This window comes from Synchiropus splendidus, chromosome 1, assembly GCF_027744825.2.
Source record: "Synchiropus splendidus isolate RoL2022-P1 chromosome 1, RoL_Sspl_1.0, whole genome shotgun sequence".
Lineage (NCBI taxonomy): Eukaryota > Metazoa > Chordata > Actinopteri > Syngnathiformes > Callionymidae > Synchiropus > Synchiropus splendidus.
In genome coordinates this window covers 48906650-48930353 of record NC_071334.1, presented here as the reverse complement: position 1 = coordinate 48930353, position 23704 = coordinate 48906650, and the positions used below count along the sequence as shown (strand labels likewise).

General features: G+C 40.5%; 1 protein-coding gene across 25 annotated transcripts in view; it reads left to right on the top strand.

The window, feature by feature from the left end:
- The window catches only part of LOC128752323 (formin-binding protein 1), a 62267-nt gene that overhangs the window by 22815 nt on the left and 15748 nt on the right, over positions 1-23704 (top strand). For 16 of the 25 annotated variants that reach the window (XM_053853413.1, XM_053853412.1, XM_053853401.1 and 13 more), the window contains exons 2-10: positions 1045-1160; positions 6142-6198; positions 6722-6869; positions 12687-12749; positions 15075-15179; positions 17531-17545; positions 19785-19913; positions 20402-20548; positions 23091-23282. In XM_053853413.1, the coding sequence (XP_053709388.1) occupies positions 1045-1160; positions 6142-6198; positions 6722-6869; positions 12687-12749; positions 15075-15179; positions 17531-17545; positions 19785-19913; positions 20402-20548; positions 23091-23282 (972 nt within the window). Of the gene's footprint in view, positions 1-1017; positions 1161-6141; positions 6199-6721; positions 6870-12686; positions 12750-15074; positions 15180-17530; positions 17546-19784; positions 19914-20401; positions 20549-23090; positions 23283-23704 lie in introns of those variants that run through there. The other 9 variants (XM_053853403.1, XM_053853424.1, XM_053853409.1 and 6 more) reach the window with 2 other exon arrangements.

Below are 23704 nucleotides of genomic sequence, written 5' to 3'. Positions count from 1 at the left end.
CGTGATATTTGTGTTTGTTTACATGCTGAGATTGCCTGTATGAAAAAACAAAAGAAAACATATCATGAATTACTCTCTGGGAAAGACTCACTGGACTTACTGACAGCTGCTCGTCCACTTTGAGAGGGGCCAGCTGTGGTGGGCATCTCGTCTGGACACACTGGAGAGAAGATTCTGAGTTGACTTTCCAAAGCCTCTCTATTCCCATGACCAGAGCGAGTCATTTTTAATCTGGCTGGTGCCCCCACTACTGGTGGTGAGTGGGGAAAAATGCCATTTGTCAGTTAACCACGTTATCTCTTAAATATTTATTTTAAGTGACATTCAACACCACCACTTTCACATAGCTGCATTTACAGAGGTTTGCCTTCCATTAGCCATACCTGCACCTTGCTGTGTTACTTTCACTGTTCGTGGTCCTGTGTAAAGAGCTGACCTAACATACTCATTTTTTCCTTATGAACACATCATAATGCATAAGTCTCGGCAGGACAGATGGCATTGGTTAAAACAATCGTTCACTTTTAACAATTGGACTTTCATCTGCATCAGTTTGCACCTGTGTTGATTCATAGCTGTGAGAAAATCATCACATATTGAACACATTGTTTTGGCTGGTTTTCCTCCTTTTGGCTCTTATGTATTTTCTGTCAGATTTGTATTTTAATTAAAAAAAAAACAAAACAGAAGCCCAAACTGTTTTATTTTTTTATCTCACTGTACATTTTTCTATTCATCTTTTTCTATTCTTCTTCTCCTACTTCTATTTATAATGACAGTATAATTGAACTTGATGATCATTTTAGTGTTTTATTATTTTCATTTGGTTATTTGTCAGTCCCTCCTGCATTAGGTCTTTTAGGATTTAATTTAAATTATATTTGGACTCTTTTTATTCATTTGATTTTTACATTTTAGATCGATTTAATTTAAAGCTTAATTTACATGTTTAAACCAAGAAGATTTGTGTTCAGGTAAATTAAGCATGAAGAAATGTTATATTTGTAAATGTTAATAATGTCTTCTAATTTTCTTACTCTGCAGGATCAGTTCGACAACTTGGAGAAGCACACTCAGTGGGGGATCGAATTTGTGGAGAAGTACGCCAAATTTGTCAAAGAGCGCTCAGAGATTGAAGCCAGCTATGCAAAACAAATTAGGTAAGTATGGTCCTTCGCTAAGGATCAATGTTTCCTGACGTACTGGTGCTGTAGTTTGAAAAGCACACCGAACTACGCATCCCAACACTTGTTTGTTGTTCTTGGTCATTTCTGTTTTATTTCTTGTTCATTGATTTGTTGTTGTGTTTAATAATTTGTTATTTTATTTCCATTGTGCTTAGTGATTTGTTGTGTTTGCTATTTGATGAGGAGCTAATTTGATTAGTGTTTGTTTGATTTGTTAGTGTTAGGCCATTTGGCGCTTGTTTTATTAATTGTTTTTGTTTTGTTTATAAATACCTTTGTTGATATAGTGACCCAGTTTTTTGCGTTGGTCTTGTTCCGTCAAGGTACTTGTTGATTTTCCTATTTCCAGTGTTTAGTCATTTGTTGTTGTGCTTTGCACTTGAGGGCAATTGTGGTCTTGTCAGGCGTCTTGTGATGACAGACTCTGGAGAGTTTTGAGACGACCCTGACCTCTGTGTGGAGGAGGGAACTTGAAGTTGTAAATTAGCCATTGTAAAGACCAGGGATCTGTCAGTTTCCATGGTGACACACTCAGCAGAATAAGAGCTAATATGGATTTGAAGCAAAGACGTGGAGGAAGACATGGTTTCGCTCAAATCTAAATCTGCTGTTGCTCTAGGCCTGACGTGGTCATGTTGTGGGGGAGGGGCGTGGCTTGTGTTACTATAGAGACCACTAGGTATCAGCATTATCAACCCCAGGTCTGACCCAGATATTTTCCCCTTCAGTGTTGGGCGCCCCCCACCTCCCATCAAGCCCTCCCTTCAAACTCACGCTCTGTTGTGAATGATTTCCAAAGATAAGTGCTGCACTGAGATGATCCGTCTGCTGAGGACTTTAGCTCCCTAACTCAGTGGGAGACGGAGCACAAATCCACTGACTGTCCTTGCTTAAGAGCGCTCCCAATATGGCTAATGCTTTAAGTATTGACCCCGACACCCACTAGCTCAGAGAGACCCTCCGATACACACAGCATGGCAACCCCCGCTCATGAAGCCTTTCGGACCACACTTTTGAAGTCAGCTTGAGATAATAGGACTATAGACTTTGTTTACATACAAGCATTACCCACAATGCCTGTGAACTCCTCATATTTAAACAGAGGGATTACATGAATCATATTCCCTCAGTGTACCCGCCTTTATTATTATTATTATTATTATTATTATTATTATTATTATTATTATTATTATTATTATTATTATTATTATTATTATTATTATTATTATTATATAAACAAACTCTGCAATGTTCTCAACTTGAATCATGAAATTACATCTTTTATTCACATTAAAGCGTTCAGAATGCACTGTTTTCATCTGTGTGTCTGAAGTTCTGACACCACAGCCGGTCTCAGCCGGTGCTTCCCATTTCCAGTCATCTTGGAGATCGGCTCTGTGTGACACGCGGGTGTCAAGAGTGCATTTTGATCGCTGTAAATCTGTGATTTCATTGGTTAAATGTGACGAGACTCAATACTTTGGCTACATGACGCTCTTTAGCTTGTAAAAATCCATACATTAGGCAAGTCGTTGTAGTGTATAGAGACTGCAAGAAAAGTAGCATCTTATAGTCTGGAAATTACGGTATTTCCTAACAAGGATGTTGTATTTTGCCTCTCTGTGTCCTCTCTACTTCTAATGCTCCTCTATAGTCAGTTATCTTGTTCAATCAGGTTTAATCTAACCATCACGCTTCCACTAAAGCAGATGCGCTGCTAATTGCTTTTCTGTCGCTTTTTCTGTCAGATTTTCACTTCTTTTAAATTGCTGTGTCACAATAATTGATGTTTCACTGTGATGGGCAAGCCCCATCATGCATTAAAATTGTTGGACTCAGTCTTTTTTATTCTCATTTCCTCTTATTAAACAGATGGAAACACTGAAGCAAGTATTTGCTGCTTCTACTCTGTATGTGGCGTTACTGACACAGGAAATAGTGACTGAAAATCCGATGTAAAGTGTCGATTTACTTGAACTTACTGGTTAGCCAATTGTAGCACAGTCCTCGTCAAAATAATTAGTACCAAGCCCATCCATCTATCCATCCATCAATTTAATGATGCTTATATTCTATATATGCTTATATGGTATGGTATCGATACTTTCAGCAGGCAGTGACACTGGCACCTTGGCCATGGTTCATCACATACAGTGGTACCTGGGTTCTCGACCACAGTCCGTTCCAGAAGGCCGTTTCAGATGGCCGTTACAGAAGTGATTCGTTCGAAATCCGAATCGATTTTTCCCATTACAATTAATGGAAAAAGAAATAATGCGTTCCAAGCCTTAAAATAGGCTTTTGTAGGAGTGAATGTAGAGTGTCTGCTGCAGGTGCGCTGTTCCTCTATGTGTGTGGCCGCTGCATGTGGGAGGGGTTGCCGAGTGAGTGACGTCTCTCCAGAAGTGAAGAGGTGCCCGGTGCGTGTCCAGCTCTGAATGTGCGCTTCTGTGCAGTTTGGCTGTGACAAAGTCATAAACCAAGTCACGCTCTGTCCCAGACTCGCCTCATCCCTGTCCCGGCTCCAGCCGACGGCAGGACATCAAACCCTGCCTCGGAGCTGAGAGTCGAGAGTGAGCACCTCCCCACGGTCCAGTGCGGAGACAGGAAAGGTTTTACACCTCAATATGAAGAAAAAACATCAGTGCAATATAAATGTAGCTAACGGGACACGTCTGCATACAGAGGCTGCGTCATACACAATAACAATGCGCGCTGTGGGTCAGCTGATCGGTCCGCGCACGTTATGTTTTTTCTGGCTTTTTTCGGGGGTGTTCGAGTTCTGGATTTTTGTTCGAAATCCGAAGCAAAAAATCTCAAAATTTTTGTTTGAACTCCGATTTGTTCGAAGTCCGGGACGTTCAAAAACCGATATTTATTTATTAATTTGCTTTTTTTAACATTAAATTTGCCCTCTAAAAATCATGATAGTGCGTATCCAGCAATTTTAGTAATATGACAACCCTGTATTCCAGTTTAATTCAGTCTAACCAGGTTCCTCATATATTCTCAACATCTAAGCCAAACCCAAAAGTGTCAATAGTTGACCAAATATGTTCTGCTGTCTGACAAAATCTGTCACAAAGTTCCTAAGATTGTTTCAAATCTGCCATGTCTATTTCAGACTTGCTGTTTACTAGGTCTTCTTCGAAGACTGTCCACCATGTCTATTGCAGATCTATCGAGCATACCAAGCCAGCTGTGGATTTTACACAGCATCCTTTGCTGGCGTCATTACACTTTGGTTTGGTTGGAGGATCTCCATTAGCTGCTGAGCTAAATTGCTGCTGTCAACTGCTCATCTGTTTACATCTGACAATAGCCACCGCGGTTCCAATCCAATGATAATCCTCCTCCATTGCATTGATGAAAACATGCACAATGCTTCCGTCTCGTCGACAGTTTAATGCCCCCTCCCCCAATTGGCTGCCCCATATGGCCCTGCAGAGGTCTAAACTTCCACTAATATCGGTGTGGGGCTGAGGGTGTGAAGAAATGTGTGTCAGATATTTTATTCCAGGACCAGACACCATCTTGTAATTAGCTCCAACCCAGCACATTTCCTCAATATGTTGGGATGATAATTGAATCTGTCATGTGACCAACAGTGGTGCACTAGTTCCAGGAGGGGATGGTGAGGAAGTGACGCAGATCTGCCTAGCAACAGAGTAAACATCATCAGGGAACAGAAGTGTGTGTACGTTGGTGGGGGGATTGTGGGTCGGCCATCAAAATCACACACGATTGTAACACATGGATTATTTATTCCAGACAGCATTTTCTTAAATTAAACATACGTACTGAGGCATGAATGAAAAATTCAACCTTATGAAGCAATTTCACTTCTTGTTAACATGAGCTTTGACCTAGATTTAGTTTCTTTTTTTTTTATGTTGATGTTGTTAATGAGTTTGGATTTTGGTGATGTGGCAGTTGGTAGTCATTTGAATGATTCTTTTCATGATATTATTACTTTGTTTTTTTTTTTTTTGCAATAATAATATTAATCCCTTTTCTTAACCATTAAGTTAAAGAATATATACGCAGAACATCAAATAAATGAATCTGGAAGTAAATAAATGAGTTACAAGTCAAATTTGCAACACATAAAATGAAGCTGACTAAACAATGGAATCAGCTTACCTTACCTCATCTATCATATGTCATAGATTTTTTTATTTAACATTTATTTATTGATTCATTGAAATTGTTATTCGTTTTTTACACCCTTTATCAGTGACATATTAAATGGTAATAAATTGTTTTGTTACTTTTCTATCCACATTTATTCATATTTCTTTTGTTAATGTTGCAGACATGTATTTCTAATGTAATTTTGAAGATATTTTGTTGCCTATCCCTCCAAAATAGGAAGAGACATTCTTAATTTATAACTATGAGCAGACACCACTTCCACCCCGGAGCAGAGAAATTATAGATATGTTTTTCTGACAGAGGAGCCTCTGAAAGCAGCAGTGGCTCTACAGCGTAGAATGAGTGTGTGACAAAATAAAAGGCAGGAGTTGAAGGAGCTGTTGGCTATTCAAACCCTCTGTCATATTTCAACTGCCAGTGTGTTTATTGAATATGTTAAAGTGTTAAATTGACCTGATCTCTGAAGGGGTCAAACTGAAAAGATTGCTCAAGAGGACTCTGCAGATGTCTGTAAATCAGATGACAGAACACAAGCCTGACTGCAGCTCCCATCTGCTTGTCTTGTGCCACTGACACACAAGCAGTGTCAAATTAAGGCCACACGAGGAACATGGCTGCACTAGCACTGTGAATTCTCTAAAGATTTATGATCATGAGATGGTGGTTCAGAAGCACTCTGCTGGATTGAAGCACTATACTGTATGATCTGTTGACTGGTATTGATGAGGAAATATGAAGAGAAATCTGTTGACAATGATGTTTGTCTGATGGTCATCTGACACTGTTGTCCTCTTCACAGGAATTTATCAAAGAAATATCAACCCAAGAAGAACTCCAGAGAAGAGGAAGAGAGCAAGTAAGTGAAAAATTCATACTCCTTTTTCCTATTGTCTCGGCAACACAAATGTGACTTATGATAGCACACACACACTCACGTTTCACTAGTTTTTTGAGGACTTCTCATTTACAAAGCCCTTTCCCCAGCCTCTCCCGCTTAACTTAACCATCCAAAACAAATGGCTAAACTTAACCAGGACCCTGAACCAAACTTTAACCTAATTATAAATACCCTGTTCTTTTGAAGATTTCATCCTCAAATTGAGGCTAACCTTGTGGAGTCCGGAAAAAGGGCCTCACAAAGATACGAGAGCCCCACAAGGAGGTGTTTTCCCCAAATTGGTCCTCACTATGATAGGATAAGAGTTTGCAATGGAAAGTGTGAAGAAGCCATGTAATGTAATAGTTATACAATTGTCATACAACTGTGATATAACACGTTTGGGGGATGAGAGCTGCATTCCAAATGCCTCAGATATAAGACAGAGGTTTTTGCTGCCTTTCGTGTTGACTATGAATCGGTAATCATTGCTGTCTTGCAGATACACATTCTGTCGAGCATTCCTGACGACGCTCAACGAGATGAACGACTATGCCGGGCAGCATGAGGTCATTGCTGAGAACTTGACCTCTCAAATCATCATAGAGCTTTCACGCTACCTGCAGGAGCTCAAAGCCGAGAGGAAGTCGGTGAGTGGCATCATACTTCTTTTTGAGTTGAAGACATATAAGAGTGAAATGTTCTGAGCTTGCTGTGCTTCGTCTTTGCTGAGGTCATTGCAGAGTAAATATAGACCCACTGGAAGGCTCGCCAGAGGAGCAGAACGTGTCACTCCTTTTTCTGGAACAAGCTCACTATCATTAACTCAATATTTCTCTCTACTGGAAGTTAGATGCACCACACACACACACACACAGACTAAAAGTTGAGGTCACCATCACATCAGGAAGCCATTTGCAGCAACAGTGCAGCGACCATTGAGTCATCAGAGATGGAATAATTCCTGAAGAAGTCAAGAGAGTCATGGAAGGTCAGCTGAGGGAAGTGGAGTGGAAACACCACTGCAGAGCAAACATCTGGTCACTGCTGGTGTCATCAGAGCTGCTGTCACGGTCACCTTTAGAAACAAAACATCTGGAGTTACCTTCAGAGATCAATGTTGAAACTCTGTGGAAAATACTGGGAATAAATAATGGGGATCTGAGAGTTTTTGATGGATTGTCAAGCCGATTCCATCAGAAGTGTGGCGTTTTTTTTTTTTTTTTTTTAGTACATGTAGTCATTACGGGCGACGTCACCTCTGGAACGAAGATATAAGTGCGAAGGATGACTGCAAAGCCTCACAGCTGCTGTAAATATTTAAATGTTCCACGCTCCTCTGTGCTCTCGTGCTGTAATTTGTCAGACACGTTTGCCAGCAGAGCCAGACGTGAGGCTCATACAGTGGTCACCTCTCCCCGTCATGTCTTTATCTGGGCTCATAGCAGATTCCAAAATGAAGGAGCCAAAATTGAAAAAGAAGTTTTCTGGCTGTTTCGTAGTCACTCCTCCTGCTTCCCACAGTGAGCCTCATGCAGAGCGCAGCGTGGGGCCACATGAGAGGTGAGGCCGAGGATGTTGTCTCTATGGATTTTGAAAGAGCCGCTGAGATTGTTTTTACAAAACAGGGGCAGGCTTGACATTTCCTGGCTGTGGAGAGTTTCATAATGTTACCAAATATGTATGTTATTTTAACTAGTTCTTACATCACTCTTTATGTGAAAGGCTTTTATGACAAAAGATTTTTTCCATTACATTTTCTTAATATTGTATCCTCAACCATGTTAAATATTTGGTATTTTTGATTTTGCATGGTCCAATCCATTTCATAACCCTATTAATAGTTCTTCTTTTGATGTCCATTTGCAGGTATTGCTTATACTCAAGCAACTTAAACATAATAACGTCTAAGATTGGTATTAAATAAAATAAAATAATAAAATATAATCAGATAGCAGTAATTGATTTCCTGAAAAGTCATTATCAACTTGAAAGTAATGTCAACTGAATAACATTGAATCTAATGTAATATTAGTTTTGATGAGTGCACTTTATTAATCAGACACTCCAGATTCTTTGAATTATTTATTTATTATTCGTGTATCTTGGATTTTACTCATTAAATTCATACATGCTAAATGTATTTTTGCTATATTGTAAGCGACAGAAATGGAGGCCTTTCAGTCGTGTCATTCTATAGTTCGACCATGGTGGAATGAAGACAGTGCCATTGGAGCACTCATCTGCATTGTTCCATCCAATTCAGTCCAAGTGTTAATAGTTGAAGGATAAGGAAGGGAGCTAACTCTTCCTGTCCTGAAAGTGTGCTGGGGAATCACAATAAGCTGTACGGTCAGCAAAGTTCTGACTCAGCGATTGCTGGGCTTAAAGACGTGTCCTCTCTAATCATGATAGATAAAGACACAATATAGATGTCAGCACCTGTAGCTCTTTTTATTATCTTTCCTCCTATCCTATCATCACACACCGTTACAATAACCAATGTACTGCAAAGGATGTACAATACGGCTTCTGCTTCGGCTGCACCAGCAGAAAGGTTAGCTGGCAAATGAGCTGAGTATATCTTCAGGTGGGTTTGGCAGCAGGTTGGGACCACGATCTTCTGCTGTCCAGGGGGGAACAATAAAAGTATTAACCATAGAATGAATGTTTCCTGCCTCTAATATCGCGTCATGAAGTCCAAATTTAGGGGTTAAAGGGGTGTAAAAGGGTTGACGCAAACTATCATATATATTTTTCAACACAATTTAGCAGGAGCTGGCTGTGTATTTGAAGTTGACTAAACTAATACTTTAACAACAGACTGATGATCAAGTACATTTTATAAGTGGGGTTCAATTACATATATGCTATAACTATACTTAGGCTTGATTTAGTGCAAGGGTCCAAACACTTTTTTTTCAGTGACCCAGGCTAGTGCTACAGCAGGAGAAGTGATGATGGTCCACTTGGCACTATTTAACTTTAACCTTAAACTCAGACAAAGATGTTGCAGCTGAGTGGAACACTCATGCGCAAGTTTCCTTTGGTGGCACAATGCTGTAAAAGTTTAATACAACCAAGCTCATTGCACATTTGAAGCAGCACAAACAAGATCCCTGAGACGCAGAAACAAAAAAAAAACACTAAAGTGCTGCGCGAATTGTCCACCCAAAAAGCTTTTGTCCATGTCATTTTAGATGGCATCGTTTTTACTTAGGTTAATTTTCAGGGTCTTCTAATTTATTTCATTCAATTGTAGAATGCTGTAATACTGAAATGTTTTTATGCTCTGATGCTGACAAGGTACTGTAGCACTAGTGGGTTTGTGAGGGGAAGTCCAATCTGATCTATTTATCGAGCCGTATATTCATGTGTGACTTCTGTGTTGCGTATAATTAACAGCGCATGAAGGCACGCTTCAACTAATCTCTCTTGTAGTATCCCTAATTCCGGGTTCCCATTGTGACATATCTAGTAAAATGCATGATGATACCTATACCGGTCATTTTCTGACAGCTGTATCAATGTCGATACAAATTGACACCTCTTATTGTGTCAGCCGTGACAGTGATAAGCTGTGTTGGTATTATATTCATCGATGCATGTTGTTAAAACTGAACTAATATCAGTCAATGTTTATCCTATTGTGAGCATGTGTCACAGCTTTTATGATCAAAGCTCGAGATGTAAAGAGGAGCAATGAGGCATGTACTCAAAATTGGGTCAAATCTTGTAACATATAGTACAGCACCCCCTCCTGTGGAGGTACAACTGACAGAAAAACGTTATGAGGTGGCCCTCATGTACAGGCTCACAACGTCCTAGCACAGTTTTTTTCTCTGTCTTCGAGCCCGTTTAAAGAATGAGTCAAAGTCCTTCTTTTTAGGTATGGCTGAATGAAACAGTCTCTCCTTTTATTAATCATCCCTCTTGTTTCTAATTTGCAAACAACAGTTTGTGCTCATCTTTGTGTTTGTTGACACAGTGCACACTACAGGTGCATTTTTGGTAAATGAAAACGTGTTGCTGGATGACTCACTGGCACATTTGCTTCAGGTTTCTGTTCCTCTTGGGAATTAGAACTAGCTCGGTCTGTTTTTTTTTTTCTCTTTGTTATTGGTCCGTAGATGTGTGTGTGTGCTGAACCACGGAGCTCTTGAGTCACAGAGTGGAAATGTTCCACTCAGTTGTTCGTCTTTGTCCTGGCCAACAGAGGGAAGATGCTGGGAAGTTGAGGTTGATAAGTGAGACAGGCAAGAAATGCTCTACAACAATGTGTTTTTATCTACCAGTCCAATTGTTTTCCACCTTGATTCATTGAATGCGTCGTGTGATGATGACTTTGCTCAGATACTGATCATGTAGCAACTCATTGATTGATTACTATTATATCTTGCTGCCTTTTGTTTTGCCAGTATCACCAGTTTTCTTTATTTTTCAACCCACTCATTCACAGTTAACAATCGTATCTGCGATCCAGATGCTTTTTACTTGATGCATTTTCAAGACAGATTTCAAAGACAATGAGGTCATGATTTGTGGCCTAAACAAACCGTAGTGTTTCACTTGAGCTGTTTGGAGAAGTGTGTGTGTAGTTTATTTATCTCGGCCTTGGTGCTCACTGTGGCAGGAAAGTGTTTCCTGGTTTCCATGGAGACCAATGTTGGTTTAAGATTGCTAGTTTTCATCTCTTTGTTGTTACACTTTGCAACCGTTGACAGATTAGTATCCTGTCAGCTGTCGAAATACTTCCTCTGCTGAGTTGTTGCACTTCTTTCTTACGCAAAGTTTGAGGGAAGATCGGGAAATGAGAAGCGCAGGTCATCGCTGCATAATCAGGTATACAGTGTTTAAAAAACTGAAATCTTCCATTGGCTGTTCTGATCCTCTGAAACAGCTGCGTTAAACATCAAACTGAGGTGAAGCTGTAGCCTAACATCTGGTACATCATGATAGGACATGAGTCGACTCATCACAAAGGTCCTCCACCTCACAACCCTTCTCACTACCAGTGTATTTTTAGCCATTTTGTTTGGGACATTCACATTTCTCTTCCTTTAAGGTTGAATCTGCAGTGCTTGTCCATTTTGACCAATGAAATGAGACACTCAAGATGTGAGACTCGATTTGCTCTGCAGAAGAGCATGGTAGCGGTAACTGCTAAGAAGACTTGAGTCTGCAAATTGTTGTGAAATCACATTCACTGTGGAAAATAGTGGCGGTAAAATAGCAAGTGTTTCAGTACATGGCACCCGAAGGCTCGCCTGAGATTTCAATTCATAGCTGAGAATCACAGAACCTCACGTGACAAGCCGAGTTGTGATTAGAAACCTTGGTGACTTGATCAGGAAGTCACATCTCTCATAGTAGGGAAATGTGTAATTTCCAATGTCAACTTCAAACGTGTCTTGTTCTGTGTCTGCAATAGTCATTTGTAACCTCAAGTGATGAAAAGTGGAAGGCGGAAAGATCGTTGGCGAGCTGAGGCATCAATATTCAGCTCAGCCTCTGCAGTCTGGCAGCACTCTCCTCATTCACAGTCACACCAGCTTCTTTCATTCTGACTCCTCAGACTTTCTCCTCATGCCTTTGGATATTCTTCATACATGACGAGCAGTTTCTTGAATTTGCGACAAAATGTGCACTTGGCAGTGTCAGATCATGCAACATTTGCGTCTGCCCAGAGATTGGAACACATTCTGTGTTTCCTGATTTTATCTCACACAGTTTGGAGCTAGATTGGTGTTGCCATGTCAACCATTTTTCTTCTGTTTGACTCGATTTTTGCTTCTGTTCTCAAACTACACCTTTTCCCGCCTATGTCAAAACTGTTGCTTGTTGTAGTACTTTAAAAAGTGATCTTATAATAATTTAATTATAACATGACAATAACAATAACAATTAAAAAATATGTATTATTAGTATTACTACTATTAATATTACTATTATTGTTATTATAAATATAATTATAATTGAATTAATTTAAATACATTTCCCCACAGTGGGACTAATAAAGGACATCAAATTATTATTATTATTATTATTATTGTTGTTGTTGTTGTTGTTGTTGTTGTTATTATGCATACATCTTCAGATAACAGCGCAATTAATGATATTACAATGATTCTTAATTTTAGTTGAGTTTTCCATCGTATGTTGTATATATTTTTGCAATACATTAGTGATATATTTAATCCATCCATGCTATATGTCTTGTACTGTAGCATATTTGACAATAAAGTTACCTACCTACCTACCTACCTTAATCGAGATACATTCAAATGTATAAGCTTGAAAAAAAAATCATGTTATATTGTGTATGTTGTGATATGTTATGTGTTAAGTGTTTCACTGGTGTTCACCTGTTATCTTTTTTTTTTATGATCAGGGTCAGCACACTTGCTCCAATACTCTCTTATCATGCGACTTTTCTGATTTTAAGCATGTGCTTTCTCTTTCCGCAGCACTTCCACGATGGTCGTAAAGCACAGCAGCACATTGAGAGCTCATGGAAGCAGCTGGAATCGGTGAGTGACTCCTGACATCACTGTGGTTCCAGAACATGTCACGCAGCCAGCGGCACACTCACTGAGAAATCACAGACTTGAAGAGCCACCACCTGAAATACTTCCCTACATGTAACTGAGCTGAAATAAGTAACACAGTCAAAGGTCTATCAGATAATTGTTGTTACTAATTCGTCTTCAGAGAATTACTAGTAGTACGTCACAACTATGATGAGAAGGAGCCCTAGGTTGCTCATATTTTCTTCTCTGTCTGACAGTGTTGCCTTTTGTCCTCACACCAGTGCATTCTGATGCAGTTGTGAGAAAGATTGCTGCACTAATGTACTCTAACGGCCACCCTGAATCATTTTAAGATTATTGTTCATGTTGATGTAAATCACAGTGAAATTAAATGGTGAAATTAGGGCTGCAATGATGTCAATGGCTTGCTGCATTTGAAGAGTGCACTGGGAGTGAGAGTTCAGTCGGCACTGGTGTTGTAAGAGTTCAAGATCACCGGCACACACTAGCAACACTGGCATGTAAACGTATGTTAACACACAATTATTTTGGTTAACTTAAATGTCAAAAAGTGCCTGATATTTACTGTACTCCACTATCAGAAGTGACTTTCTGATACAGAATGTAGTGAAGCAAGTAGCAGTAATGACATTGGTAAGTAACCACTGAGCACTTAAGTTATTGACCTAAGTTAACTTAACAAAATGTGATCGTTTTCAAGACAGGAATGAAGGTGAATACTCCACTGTAGTGATGATAAATTAAAAAAAGTAAGATAATAATAAATGACAGCAGATATGATATCCTCTTATGATTCGTTGTGCTGGCTTAATAACAAATGCATTCTTGCTTCTTGGAAGAGCAATTTTATTGGTAGACAAAACAGCCTTTGTACTCCTTGCAGCAGGTGGAATCTTTCACTCCAATCCATGAAAACATTTCCGTTAAATGTGGCTACGGATGAGTGACATTAACTTGCGAGCTCATTCACTGGAACTGGCAACTACAGATACTATTGCGCAGAGCACATCACAAGTGTAATGATCAACACTCACCAGTAGCTTCTAGCTAGCAGCAAGCGGCGTTTCCATCATTTTCATACGTGTGTGTGTGTGTGAGTAAAATAGAAATCTTCACATCAGATGTTGATTGTTTCGAAAACAAACTCTTTGGCACCTGCGGTTAGCTGTCACCAATCTATAAAGGTTGCGGAGAGCATGCTGTCTTCATCTCACTCAACATCTTGCCTATGATTTTAACATTTTAACCCCAAATAAGTACTGACAGTACACAGTCTATGATATGAAAATTAAAAAACGCTGTATTGAACTGAGGTACACTGATAGTGTCTGTACTTTGCAACTTTGCGATACTGTTCTGCACACTATAACCGAATCACCTGCCTCTGTAAAAAAAACTTGATCAGAAATTTAAGATAAAGTTCACACAGAACTTCATTCTTATCTCTGCCTTCTATGGGGGAGAGAAAGCCTGAGCTACATAACTGCCTTGTCCTCCTCTGCTTGTGTATGCGTTCAATGATGCCTTTGTGTGTGTGTCGGATAGTCCAGAGTGCACGATGACCCCACAAACACTGATTGTTCACTCCCAGGGGTCGACAGTGGGTTGGATGAATGCTTGTTTTTCCTCCACACAAATGGTCACTATGGACATTTGTTTCATCTGCAGGCTACATGGCTGCGATCGTGACATTAGGTGACCTGTGTCGCACACGGTGCTAGTCGAGCAGAGGACATGACGCGCTCACTACATTTCTTGACGTCTTGAGTGTTTATGCAAAGGTCAAGGCGCATTAGATTTGTTTGAGAAACAGCACTGAGTTTACTCATGTTTCAACTCGTGTGCTCCCCCTAGAGTTTGGTTTAGGTTTGGGTCATCACCTATACCCAGCGAATATATTTCTGTCCCCATTTCATAGAATGATGAACTGTTCTGGATGTTGAATCAGCTATTACATGATAAAAACATGTCCTCTCCTCAATTTTTGCACTGGTTTGTACTAATACGTACATACAGGATGTGAACAAAAAACTACTCTGTCTACAGCTAGTAGGTGAACAACCCACAGGTTGGTTTCTTATCTGAATGTGGCACTAGTATTATTACATATGATGTGGGACAACATGTACTGTGAACATTATTGAGTGTTCGTTGAATTAGAATGTTAGCTCATCATTATATAACTCTAGCTGCTCCAGATAAAACATCGTTAACGTGTCCAAATTATTATTATTTTTTGAACAACAGCTGGTCTGTAGTATGTCTGGAAACTGAACACTGTGGACTGTTGTGTGTCTGCTTCAGTCTAAGAGGAGGTTCGAGCGAGACTGCAAAGAGGCCGACCGAGCGCAGCAGTACTTCGAGAAGATGGATGCTGACATTAACGTGACGAAAGCTGACGTGGAGAAGGTACGTGTCATCCTGGTCATATGCTGCCACCAATCACCACGCTTGTCCTTCATGCTTAATGCACAGACGTCGTTCGAGTGGATTGCATGGCTTCTCGCTCCCTCCCTCCTGTCACTCTTGTTATTCCTCTGAAATGTATGAGCTTCTTTATGTCTGGCCTCATGCAGGCTTTACTGTTCGTCCCTGTTGCTGCGTCACAATGGTGGATATTTTTGTGTGTGAGCTCTTATTTTAGGAGTATGAAAGCCATATGGCGGCGTTGATATTTTTGAGTGAAGTGGTCTGAACTTATGGATATTATCGATCAACATGGATGGATAGGTTTTTATGTTTACCCATGAATTTCATGAGTTAATGTGATTATCATGAAAAAAATTACAAACAAAACAAATGCAATGAAAATGCAGGTTAAAACAAACAAACAAAACATTATTTATTAATAGTTAAGATTAAAAAGATGAATAAAAACCCACGCCAATCTGTAAACTTGACAATTAAAAAAAAATGTAAACCTTTTACAATGAAATCTGGCTATTAAAATAAATCTGGTCAGAATTGTGGATAAACAATGGTGTTACGGTAAATAAAATGATTTACTGAATAAAAACTAAGATAAAGAACTGAAGAATATTAATGCAAAATTTATGTCAAGCTGTTAATCTTGTTAAATAGCATTGTAATTATTTATTTTTTCATCAGAAGAAAATCAAAGTAATATTGACAAATTTGATTCTCATCACAAACCCTACTGATTGTGTGTGACTGTGGGCATGTCCTCTTATCTATCAACATGTGGTGATCATCAGATCCTCAGCAGTCCTGATTGTCGCTGATGTCATTTCCTGTTGTCAGTGAACCTCCCAGCCTTTAACCCACACTGCTCTCACGACCGTGATGCTCAGCGGGTCAGCGGCGTATGCTCTCGCCCTTTCTTCAGCTGCTCGCAGCGAACGACCCGCCTCACAGTCAGACACGATTATCATGCAGATCAGCGCCTGGAGAAAAGGCTCTTTCTCACATTGGACGTGCAGCCAAACATGACAATGAGCGCTGGCCGCCCCTGGACACAGCAGACTCACTAGTAGAACATGGTTTGCTGCAGAGTTCACACGCACTTGTTCACAATTTATGTAAAGTGATAAAGTAAACATGTTGTTGGTTTGGAGGAGGAGGCTGCTGAAAGTCGACTGCAAATGACGGCCGCTGTGTTTTCAGAGATTTAAACAGTGTAGAAGAATAATATATTCGAACCGCTGCACTTTAGTACGAGGAGTTTTATTAAGATTCTACTTGACCTGAGATGTATAAAAGGCAACGATGAAGGAGTGCCATCCATAAATACTCTTATTGCCCTCTAAAAATACACTATATATCCAACCTTAATGGTTTTGTGTTGAAACATGTTGATTTATTCTTCAGTGTAGGTGTTGCCTCGATCCTGGCGCTCGATTTCTCCCACTCGCTTTTCACTTGTTAGAAAAAATAATGACTCGAGAGAAAGACAAGAGTTTCCAAGATAGTAGCAGTGGAAAGGTTTCTACAGAAAATGTTATTATGTAAAGAGGATCCAACATGTTCAATGATGGATGAGAGCACAGGCCAGGTTCACGAACCTACGGTTTCTGAGCCAGATCATTTTTATGTATAAATATTTTTTTGTATTCTTTATGGGTAAAGTGGGTTTTTCAGCTCCCCCTGTCAAAAAAGTTCCTGACCACTGCTGTCCTCTTCCAGGGGGTCTGCTCCATGGCCCTGCCCCTTCCTATTGAACACCTCAGGAGCCACCCTGATAAGATGCCTCAATCACCTAAACCGCCTTTCCTTAGTGGTTCTACTTTCAGTGTCTTCCGGATGCTCCTCTAAGGAAGAATCGTAACACCCTATGGAGAAATAATATCAGCCTCTTGTAGTTGAGCAGCTGCTGGTCAATAACTAAGAGTATATTCTTACCAGTCAGACTACAGCAGGCGCACGTCTCATGTTGAGTTGAGGTTTGGTGGTTTGTCATTGCAGCTGGTGCAAAACCTCTAACGGTTTCTCATGGCAGGCAAATCCCTCAATTTGAGGTTTGGAATCACTCCTCACGCGCCCTCCGATCCAGAACTCTTTCAGGGAAGTCCCCGCTCACATACCTCCTGCTCTGAGTCCTACTTTCTCACAGTCATTTACGTCTGCCTCTAAATGTCTGCAAAATCATTATTTCGATGTACTTGATACCCGGGCAATGACATGATGTCATGTGGTTCAGGAAGTGTATCTATAGTGACATGTTGTTTAGCTGGAAACGGCTAACAATTCTTTTTGTGTGTGAATGTGTGTTTGTGTATTTATTTTTATGGCAAACCCTGAAGCGAAGTTCTCTGAAGGTAGGTCCAACGGACACAGAGTCTGTCATATCTGTGGGAACACACACTGTCTGGACTTGCGTCTCCACACACACAAACACTGGTGTGGTCCTCGACCCGGTCACCGTGAACACGCTTTGTCCTGTCTGACTGTGATTTGCCCCCGTACAGTAGCCAGCTTGTCTCCTCACTTAACAAAAGGCGTGACAGATGTCATTGTACTTAATTTTGATTCTGAGAGATACAATATTGTGAACAAGCGGGTGGAATAACTACAAAGGTTTTTATTCATTGACACTATTGATGAATGGATGGATTTGTGATACAGCGGAACAGAATAGATGAAAGATGATGGAGATGTCTTCGGTGGTTGTTGTATGGAATGGATATATTGATGGATACATTTTGGACGTGTTCGGGTGTTAACGGTTGTATTGTCAATGTAATTTTTTTCAATATGATTTTTTTTTTTACTTCAACTACAAGTACAAGGTGATCCTTGTACTTGTTCAAAGATTATCACTACTTCAGCACTCTTTTCAGAGAAAACCCTTGACAACACCATGTGTTCAAACCTCTTTTTGCTATGTACCATCTTTATAATTATCTGTGGTATTAATTTCCGTGTCTAAAAGGACATCTTGCTTGTGTAGGTACCAGATCAGCTCGGCCTGTCAGCTCAGGGTCGACCCTGGTAGTGTCATTAGATTACAAGGTTGTTTGTGGCATGACCTGCGGAAGACAGACCAATGGAGATGACGGAGATGCAAGTATAGACCACAGGGATATTTTCCTTCATTTGTATCTGTAGATATATTTGTATTGTATATCTCTGGCTCAGTCTCAAGTGTGATACAAAGTCTGCATACAGTAAGGAACTTTTAAATTTACCGCCGTTGCCATTGACTGACTCCCCGATCCTAGCGTGGAACCCAGTCTAGATGTGCAAAGAAACGCTGTTACCATGGTTGGGTGTATACATTTTTATTCATTTTCTTCATTGTTTTGTTCGGTTCGCAATTTTCTTTTGATTTAAGCGAATAATTACATTTTTACGCAGCTCGAAGTCAATATTCTTATTATTTAAATGATTGATCTTTTTACTTTTCTTTTTAAATAAATGGGATATTGTCAAAATAAGATGCGCAGATGTGTAGCTGCTGCTTAGAAGGTTATTTCCAGACAGGAAACATGTTGTCTCTGGTGGCTGCAGCTCATGTTGCTGTTTTGTTGTGCAGCAGTTTCCATGGCAACAGTGTTTACCTCTTCATTGTAAACACATTTCTGCTGGCAGCACAACTGCAGTGGTGTTCTTCACACATACTTGCTCTGTGTGGAGTTGTGATCGCCCCTCTGAAGGTGAAGATCAGTCATGCTATCGTCCCCAAGCTGAAAGATGACATCATTATCTCTTCTCCATATGTGTGTGTGTGTGTGTGTGTGTGTGAGAGAGAGAGCCATTAACTCTGATTGGTGTATGAGGATGGATATGACACTCTGTGAACTACCTTAGCATTGTAATGTATATGAAACACAGAGGATCTGCCTTGCAGCTTGTTCCACAGCTCATGTGTTATGTGACACATCAAAGTATATTACAAAGTGTCATTTACCTCATTTACTTTTATGTGTTTAAAAAAAAAAAAAATAAGTGAGAAAACTAAGTTGAAAAAACGATTCTCAATTGAAAAATATACATTAAACCAACATTTAATTTATAAAATGAATTATGTTTAATGTAAAAAAAATAGTCTTGTAGCATATTACATACTCATGCTGTGATGAGTCAGTGGAGTATAACTACTCATACCGATTGATAGGAGCTGTCTCAAGACAATGTGATATAAATTAAAGCACTGTTTGCTCTCAGTGTTGATAGTTGTTAACGTGCACGATGACGGAGGTGCTGGAATATGAACCTCAGATTTGATGGAAAAGGAAACAGATCAGGTCATTAGCGCACAATGGAAAACGTGCAGACACACGCCACATGTCGTCTGGCTGAGATTATCTGATGTCCATCTGCTTTCCGTGGCTCTGAAACGGGCTCTTCCAATACAGCATCACTATCACGCTCCAGTATCAGTCCCCTGAAGTCCACTGTCACCTGCTTCACCGGTGCTACGTCCAGGAGCTGCTTGTCTTACTGTGACGGCCGCATGAGTCTGCTGCACTGACACGATTTTTTTGTTCTGTTTTTCTAAGTCAGCATCACATGAGCTTGTCTCTGATGAGGGTGTGCTTTTTAATTTTCCTACAGGCCCGGCAGCAAGCGCATATGAGGCAACAGATGGCCACGGACAGCAAAAATGAATACTCCTCCTACCTTCAGAAGTTCAACCAGGAGCAGAATGAACATTACTACACCGTCATCCCCAATATCTTTCAGGTAAAGTGTTGATGGAAACCGACTGTTAAAGGTTACACCTTATTTTGTAACTGATATGAGGAGTTCATGATTCAAGTTCAGAACATTCTTTCTACGGCACAGACAGCACCACTGCTCCCACAGTCACTGTTTTCCTCTTTAAATTTAGTGGGTGAAGCTAATATTCCAGTGTGCTCTACAGTCCGGTCTTTACGGTAATTACATTGTGTTAAGTCATTAAGTTAGCCCATATGGTATAACATGACCCCTATTATTGCACAAACAGATATAAAACATGTTGTCACACAATGGGTAATATAAAACAACCTCCCATGGTAGTGCCAACAAGATGGTGTCATGTTGCAGTGAAGCAGTCCGTCACACATTGTTAGTATTATTAGAGAGATATTACCTCTAGTCAGTTTGTGGCAGATCAAGCAATAAAAAAGTGTAATACAGTTTGTCACTTGGATCTGCTCATGTTCACATCCTAAATTTCCGTATGACAGAAACTTCAAGACATGGAGGAGAAGCGGATTGAGAGGATAGGAGTGTGCATGAAGACATTCGCAGATGTGGACCGGCAAGTGCTGCCCATTGTGGGGAAGTGTTTAGACGGAATGACGAACGCGGCCGAGTCCATCGAGCCTAAGACTGTGAGTACCAGAAGAAAGACTTCCACATGTGGAGGAAACATTGCGACCCACACACCCGGGCGCTCAGTCCAAGCAACAAGTGTGCTGGTGGGTTGGCACCTCTGCAGGGGCTTTTTAGAAATTAAACGGCCCACCTGGGATCTGTATAATGGTGTGGGGGGACAGAGTTGAGCTCAACACGCTGAGAAATCAATGAGCTGCAAGCACTAACACTCACAGCGACGCATCACAAGCCAACTGTGCCATTTTATTGCTTTCTGTGTGGTGTTAGTATGTTCTCTTGCTGAGGAGGGTTTTCCTTTGAAAATACAGTTACAGTGCAATTGAATTGCGTTGACCAACAAAGGCTCAATGTGCAATCAAACAGTGCCATATTTGTGTCGTTTAAGTTTTAACCAAGAATGTTACAAATACACAAAGAATATCTGTGAAATGGCAAAATGATTTTAGAAATACAGTAACCAAGATTGATTTAAGTAGCCTGTCTGAAAACAGATTAGATGTAGTGAAAGATAGAGAAGTACTGAAATAGTGAAATATAGTTGTAGATTATAAATTAAATGAATGGAAAATCCAAAATGTATTATTTGTTTATCGATTGTTGTTTATTAACATTTAACATAGCACAAATAACACAAATATGTTGAAAGTTAGTTTTAGTTGATTTTTAGCTAAAATTTATAACATTTGTGAAATGTGTACTTCTTAAGATACTGTTTATTTTTTTTATTTGAGTTTTTAAACCTTCAAAATGTTGTGAAAACCAAAAATATCGAATATGATATGTGACATATCCAATATGAAGAAGGAAGAAATTAATTTATGCGCCCAATAAACAAATCATTTTTTGTTCGAAAATATTTCACTGTGAATGTATTTTTTTTCTGAAGTACTTTCTGAAGTATGAAATTAGATGACGGTAATATGACTGTGATACAAAAAAAGCATTTTTATTTTGTTGCTGATGGGAATTAAGTAAAATTATTGACATTGAATATTGCACAAATCCAATAACAATGTATGTCACGAGTGATCAATAAATAATATATTATACATCTCAGTTTAAGACTTTGTTCGTACAAAATTGACATGCACATCAGTACAATTTTCTCTCCGCACAGCAGTGCTAGCTGTGACTGCAGAGGAAGCTCCAGCCCATTAAATTTAATCTCACCCTCGTCTAAAAATAGGAAGCTATTCACGTTGTGCAGCCGACACTCGGGCTTTCTGTGCCACTTCTCTCTGATAAATTATGTTTTACTGAAGACAAAAAGATGATTTACTGCAACGTCACATGATGGTCGTCAGCCTTTGTGACAAACACAAGACTCTCCACCGGGAACTCTTGTTATGAGTGTGTAGTAGCTTCAGGGGGAGCACGGTTGCTGCTCCAGTAAACAACGTGAGGCAGCAGCACGTCACATGACCCCCTTCCATCCTGTCTTTCTACTTATCTACCTAAAACGACGACGCTCTGCTCTCAGTGACAGCCGGACCCTTGTCTCTTATCACCTCAGATAGTCGACGGCTCTTCCTGTGTCTGCGAAGCTCGAGTGTGACCTGACCTCAGTGTTTTTGTCATAACTCCTGCCTGACAGAATCAGGTCTTTTCCTCTCCCTGAGTGGCTTCTAAACCCAATTACCACCCTGGATTTACTGTGTGTACACAGTCTAGTTGACGGCACATCCTTTAATGACTTGCCCAAGTCGCTGTCGTGGTAATGTCAAACAATCAGCTGCTAATACTGCGTGTATGATATTTCTACAGTATATTTTAAGCACTAACTGAATCCCAGTTCCTCTGTCTATGGAAATATTACAAAAATTGAATTACACATGACTTCACTCTCCATTGCTTATCCAGTGCTGGGTTGCAGAGGCAGTATCACGGTGTGCCCTGTGGTCGGCACACATCCTGGCCGTACCTGGGACACCCTCGATGGAAGGTGACCTGGAGGCACCCTAAAGTGGTGCCTGAACCGCCTCATTTCATGCCTCCCAATGCAAAGAAGCTTGACTCAGAGTTCCTTGTGGATATCAGATCTCTTCACCCGATCTCTCGCGGGCGCCAGGCCACCGCCTGTTGAAGCTCATTCTGTCTGCTCGTTTCCTGGATTTCCTTTATTCTCTCATGACCCACAGTTCATGACCATAGATGAGGCTTTGCTTAAACGCTGACCAGAAAATACAGAGCTTTACCATTTTGAAATCAGCCTTTGTGGAAACGATTAAGTCTCATCGCTTCCTGAAAATGCCCTTTTGTCACGGTATTGAAGAATGTAGAAGGTGATTTACTTTGCACTCTCTATAGGTGTCAAGTGTTTTGCAGCAGGTTTTTAGCGAGGCAAAAGCGTGAGAGGAAAGTGCCACCAGGGACCGCAGGAGCTATCAAGCAGTGCTGGAGTCATGAAAATTAAACACAAAAAAGATATAGTTAAGACGACTTACTGCCTGTGCAGCCCTATTACACTCCATCCCTCTGTACCATGGTGGTGCATACCTTGAGAGTGTGTTTACACTTGTTCTCTCTTCTCATCTCCAGGACTCCCAACAGGTGGTGGAGTCATACAAGTCTGGCTTCGAGCCGCCGGGTGACGTGGAGTTCGAGGATTATGGCCAGGCCATGAAGCGGAGTCCATCTGACACCAGCCTGACGAACTCCAGAGAGGTAAAGGAGCGGCCTGCTGGCAAGAGCAAAGGCAAACTCTGGCCTTTCATCAAGAACAAAAACAAGGTAATGCACACGCACACTCTCTTCTTTCCACACGCCGCTCGTTTGTTAACATCTCTTCACTGGATTATTTCTGTTTAGCATTGTGTTGCAAGTTCACAGTGTTGGCAGTTTTTGTTGTTATTATTTGCCACTTGTTTCTTCCTCCTTGGCCACAACCAGCAATTCAGAGCTTTTCCACTGTAACACACTCCCTAATGCGACTCTGTCCGGACTCGGCAGATATTAACTTCCTCTCAGGCCTGTTTCCACTGATCCAGCTTTGGGTGGTTTCCTGCTCGGCCAACACTGACCTCTGACACTCACGGGGCTGCTGGCAGAGTCGTTGTTGAGATCGATGCGAGCATGAGTGAGTCACTGGGTGTGTGCGCTCAAGTAGGTTTTTTGAGCAACGCTCACTCAGACCGGAACTCATGTCACAACTC